Consider the following 6,000-nt stretch of genomic DNA (forward strand, 5'->3'; position numbering starts at 1 on the left):
CTGGTGCTTCTGTGTGGAACAAATCTATCATGTTTCTGAAGTGATGGGCAAAAAATCCCCAATTGGTAACTTCAATGGGATGCATTAAAGGTTGCATGGACAACCTTAATTTTAGCATGTAGTTTTAGAGAATTTTAATTAGCCACAGAGTGATGATTTTCAGTGTAATTTTTAAAATATAATATTTTAACATTGCAAAATTGAAGGACTGGAATTACCACAATTGAATATGTGTAATCCATAGGATGCCATATGTAGCAATTTCTGAATCTAGAGACTTCGTTGACTTTTGCTATTGTGCCCATGGCCCTTGATACACGTCTTGTTCATTAGTCGTATGAGCTTTATGGATTAGACAGGAATGGTAAATGCTAACTAATCTGTGACAAAGTAGAGGGTTTGTGGTGTGAGGTTTTTTCCAAAGAGCAATTAAGTGCAGAACTATTCTAGATTATTTGTTGTGGAAAAAATCACTGTGCAGATGCTCTGTTCTGAATAAAAACTAACTTCATTTTTACAAGGTACAGCAAAAATTTTCCCAGTTGAAAATCACTTACAATTCACTGGAATTATTCACAAATACTAAGTTACTCTTAAAATGCTATTTAGAAATATTTCTGCTCAATAATTTACCCTCTGCTGGTAAGTCTTAATATCCAGGTCTTTTAAGAAATTAGGGAAAGGTAATGAAAACTTCTCAAAGACAGAACTTCTTCTGTTAAAAAAATTCCTCACATGGGCACAATTTTTACGATGTATTTGGAAAATATCTTCAATCTTAATTTTCATTTTCAGTCATGATGTTCTCAAGCTTTAGGTGGACTTCCCATTCCATGTGTCAATAAAAATAAACAGGTATGAGTAAACTGCAGGCTTTATAATGTAATTGTTTTATGTTTATGAACTATTTTGTCCATGTGAGCAGATCTAATAGGATTATTTATGTGGATACAGTTAGCAAATAGTTGCTACCTTAAGCTTTAAAATATCTAAGGGAGAATTTCAGATAACATAGTCTCTGTTGTTTAAATTTAGTGCTTAATAAAAAAGGTCGTTTCCTATTTTTTTTTTTTTTTTATCTCCTTGGTGCCATAGGGGGGTGCACTTCTTGGAGGCATCAATGCCTTACACACTTCATTTCCAGAAAATCCAATGGAGCAGTACCGAACACAGTGTGAAATCATATTAGAGCGGCTGGAGCTGAAAGATCTTCTGCACAAAGAGCTACAAAGACTTGACAGGTTGTAATACACAAAGTAACAAACTAATTCAGAAGGGAAACAGAATTTGTTTCACAATTGTATTTGCAAGGGACTCCTTTAGAGGACATAGATAATCAGGGAGATGTTTTTAAAGCAGCACTCTGAGGTCATTGCAAAATCACTTTTGCCTCTGGGTTATAGAATTTATAAATATTTTAATGAGTTCCAAACTCATATCTCAATATTATGCTCAGATAAGTTTCAAAAGTGCTTCTTAGAGTCAAAATACTAGATTCTGTAGCTGAGCAAATAATTCTATATAACTTTATGCTACTTGTTTGGTAAAATACAGCAGATCTGCTTCATAATTTTTTAAGCCACCTTTTGTATTTGGCTTGTCAGGATCCTTCCCTTTCCTTTAATGGAAAACGTCAGCCTGAATCAAAGTTCTGTTCTTTTGAGTGATTTTTCTTTTTTACATGCTGGAATTTGCACTGTCACATCTCTAGTTTTCAGCTCACTGCAATAATCTTTGGGAAATCTATTTGTTGTTATTAATAGAAAACTTCTAATGAAAACTTTTAACCTGAGAGAAAAACCCTAAAATTGGAAGGAAATAAAATTAAACAAACAAACAAACAAAACCCCAAAAACCCAAACAAACAAACAAAAAAAACCCCAAAAACCCAAACAACCCACATTTTCTTCCTGAAATGAGATTAGGCTTTAAAGAAATTTGGTTTTGCTTTCTGTTAAAGGAAGATAAAATATTAATTTTGTTGAAATTAATGGAAACAGCTGGGAGAATTCACTTTTCCTTTGAATATTTTTGAGACTTATTTTGTAACTTATAGCAATGATGTGTTAAATAACCACAGAGTCAACAGAAACAGATGAAAATGAGATATCTTCAACAGAAAAAAGCTAGTTTTAAGACAGAGGTAATTCATACGGGTCATAGAAATGCAGAATGGGATGGGAGATCAAATACAAAGAGAGGATCAAGTCTGCATTTGACCTTCCTGGCAGGAGCACACAGTATCTCCTCTGAAGCCTTCTAATGATGAGAATTTTCTCTTGCCATTCTGCAGTCTCTTCCATGATTGCTCCACCCAATGCCAATAAGGGTTTTCCCAATATCCCACCAAATGACCTCTGCTGCAAATTAAGCTGATTTTCTCTTCCCTCTCTTGAACAGCTAAGGAAATGCTAAATTAATATCCTCTTTAAAACAACCCATTCTGTATTGTAAGACTTGTTCCATGCATTCCCCCTAAACTATATACCAATAAAACAAGCATGTATCATATATCTCATCCCTTCTTGATGAGTCATATAATTTCTGCCACCTTCCATTAAAAAATTAAGAATATAGATATTAGTAAACAATTATAGTAATTATGCTAAACATGTCTATATAGTATTATATCTCTCCCAGAGCAGAGAAACTGTTCAGCAAAAACCAGAATGCTGTCTGCCTTGGAAAATATGTGTTTAGGCACAATAGATGGAACATCAGCTATTCTGAGATTGGAGGGATCCCTCACTCAAGCACCTCTGTTGTTTTGGAGAGTCCTGATAATACTGATAGCCACAGACAGTGATAATTAAGTTTTATAAGTGATTTGTGATGCTTTTATTCTATCTATCTATTTTTAACATGTTGAGTATTATAGTGATTATGAGAAAAACCCAAAAACACCCACTGTTCTAAGTAATACTCAGGTTTTCAATTCCAATAATTCATTTGAAACTTTACCTGGCTCAGGATAAGATTTAATTAGGTTCTTGTTCTAGAAGATAGACTTACAGAATGTGTAAAAGCTGTAAGGGACTCTAGCAATGATTGTAAGCAGTGCAAAGCTATTTGTTTCTTTTTTTTTTTTTTTTTTTTTTGGGTTTTTTGGGTTCCCAAGAAAATGCAGTTTAGGTGGTTGCTTTCTCTGTCCATCTGCCTGCCTTCTATTGGGGACACTAAATTCTGTCACTTACTGTCAAAGGTGTTGAAAGATCACAGACTGCAACACCGGTTTTCAGAGATGTATGTGAAACTTAATAATATACTTTTGTGACCTACATTTTTGTAGCTTTCCACCAGTCATGCATATTATGTACCACTAATGCAATCAAAAAAGACATAGGAATAAAATTAATTTGCTATTGTTCTTTTTTTCAATGTATAGATTGCAAAAGGAAAATTCATGCCAGCAGCAGCCTGAAGAAACAAATTCCAGTACTACCACAAAGTGCTCAGATGAGGATGCATTTGGGCAGTCAAAGCAAAGGTCTCAGTCAGAACCTTCATATCAAGAAGCGGGTAACTCAGGGCCACAGACACCTTTGCTTGAAGGCAGCTGTGAAGGGAATATTCATTCAGAATCCTTGTGCAACCCAGCATGTGGTAATAAGAAAAATACAAGCAGCCTAGCATGGTTTGACAGCATGGAAGAGAGCAGCATTGATGCTGAAGAAAATTCTCAGAAGAAGTCTCATGTTCCCAAGATATCTCCAAATCATTTGGCTTCAGAAACTTCAAGTTCTGAAGAAAGATCTGCTTCAATATCAAGGAAGCAAAATGGAGTAAGAGAAGCACCAGTAGCTGTGGATCTGCATGCTCCTCTGAAAGAAAATGACAAAGTTTCCAAGTTAAGGAGGAAAAGGACTGAAGAACACAACTGTTCTTCTTCAGAAGATAATTTTGCAGACCCAGCACCAAGTGCTAGTGTGCAGGATTCCGTTATTAGACAACATGCTTCGAGAAGCTGGAAGAGGCTGCACAGGGAGAAGTCATATGGATTCTTTACAAGTACACAGGACCCCAAGGCAAAGGCCCTTCCTTCAGTATTACCTGCCTCTGGCCTGCTAGATCTCTCAAGTGATGCAGATTCTGTGCTAGAAGAGAACAGCATATCAGTAGAAGCAAAAAGTACAGCAGTTTCTGTAAGAAAAAGAAGTAAAGATCAAGTAGTGAAGGAAACAAAGGTAGTGACTTCCAATGAGCAAGAAAGTGAAAGTCCCCCAGCTGCTAAACTAGCTAAATTTTCTTTCAGACCAAGGACCAAGCTCGATCATTCTTCAGAGAAGACAAATGAAGAATTTTCTCATTTTCTGAGTGAAACTAGTTTTAAGACAGGAGAGCAGCTCCAGGGAGAGCAGCTTCCAGAAGAATGCTGCCCACCTGGGAAAAGGAAGAAGACATTGACTCACTTAGAAAAATGTAGTTTGGAAAAAGGATCAATTGATAAAGAAGGGCAGGAAGAGCAGAAGAGTCGGGCCTTAGGGAAGGAAATCAGAGAAAGCACAACAATACACTCTGATGTCAGTTTTGGTGCTGTGTCACCTTCACCCACTGAGAAGAAAAGGGAGGCAGAGGAGAAACTGGGTGGTGCAAGCACAGGGAAGGTGCGCTCCAGCACATTAGCTAAGCTGTCCACTTTCTCCTTTGTATCACGTCCTGAGGCAAAATCGGAAACCTCACCTGCTGTTAAGAATGGCACCAGCAAGGAAAACCACAGCCCATCGCTGCAGGTGCAGGTGGGCAATCCTAGCAAAAGGAAGAGTTTTACATTAGGAAATTCTAGTACAGCCAGAGTGCTCACAAAGACATCTCTCTTCTCCATAGCAGAGCTGGATGATGCTACATTAGATTTTGATTGGGATAAAGAGGTTAGGAAAAATCCAAGCATGTAAAATTTATATCCTCACAATTATTTAACATGCAGTTCTTCTGAATCTTCACGCTCCTATCACTTGTATCCATAGTTTTCAAAGCATTTCATAGAATCATCCCAGACCTGTAAACATTCTTTAAGGGCCATATACTTAACATAAGCAAGAACTATGTGTGCTGCAGGCCTGATTTGGCTTTTAGTTTTCTAAACTCTTTCCAAGACTGTTTATCTCAGTTCACTGTTTTGGTTGAACTGGTGAACCCTAAAGACTTGTATAGCTATGTTCATGTGTCCAAAGTGAGTGATCTTGCAGAAGAGCAGTCTTAATTGACTTTATCCTTTATTTCATGTAATGATTAGAACTACATGTTATTCAGCTTGTCCTTCCAAGTGACTGTGCCACTTAGAAAAATTATGGTGCTCAAGCTGTGTCATTATATTTTGTTCATATGTATGTGCTATTTGTCTCACCATAGTTATCAATATTGTGACCTGTCATCATGCTATGGTAAATGTTTCTGTATTATGAGTATCATGACAACTTTGCTTCATCTCTGATTTCTGTGCTCCTTGTCACAAAACTGATGTTGAAAACACAAATTGAGAGCTTTTTGTTTCTGTTTTTTACTTTTGGTTTTAAATACACTGGTTCAAATATCTGTGTCTGTGTTCTGGGTCATTTTATCAAAAACCCAACTCTGTAATAAGCACACAGTTCCCCACTGCAGAGACAATGAATTTCAGGTGATTGAATGGGAATGGTTAGTAACCAGGGTAACTTTAATGCAGCCATTAAGCCCTGGCAGATAAACTACACTTCAAACCTAGCAGCACAGTGAAGAGCTTCCCTAGTGTAGCTGGATTCTGAGTCAGATAATGTTTACTTGGATATTTTAATTATTATTAGAGTTTTACTGCATCTGATATGTGGTTATATGTGATATATGCTGTATCTAGTGTCATACATTTGCCTAATGGGAAATTAATCTACTAATGCATTACATGTTTACGGAGAAAGGTAAGCCTAAATTTTCTTCTAGTGACTTGCCTGGTATGTTTCTTCTGTGTTTGAATTCTCTGCAGAATATTCTTGTTATTACCTGCAAAGTAAACAGAGAACAGAGTGG

At 36.6% G+C, this 6,000-nt stretch overlaps 1 protein-coding gene across 1 annotated transcript in view; it reads left to right on the forward strand.

The window, feature by feature from the left end:
- The window catches only part of MCM9 (minichromosome maintenance 9 homologous recombination repair factor), a 48,371-nt gene extending 42,839 nt beyond the window's left edge, over window positions 1-5,532 (forward strand). The window contains exons 12-13 of the mRNA XM_021540858.2: window positions 1,096-1,241; window positions 3,386-5,532. Coding sequence (XP_021396533.2) covers window positions 1,096-1,241; window positions 3,386-4,892 — 1,653 coding nt within the window. The 3' untranslated portion in view covers window positions 4,893-5,532. The remainder of the gene's footprint in view (window positions 1-1,095; window positions 1,242-3,385) is intronic.
- The last annotated feature ends 468 nt before the right edge of the window (window positions 5,533-6,000 follow it).

The sequence above is a fragment of the Lonchura striata genome, chromosome 3 (assembly GCF_046129695.1).
Source record: "Lonchura striata isolate bLonStr1 chromosome 3, bLonStr1.mat, whole genome shotgun sequence".
NCBI classification, from domain to species: Eukaryota; Metazoa; Chordata; class Aves; order Passeriformes; family Estrildidae; genus Lonchura; species Lonchura striata.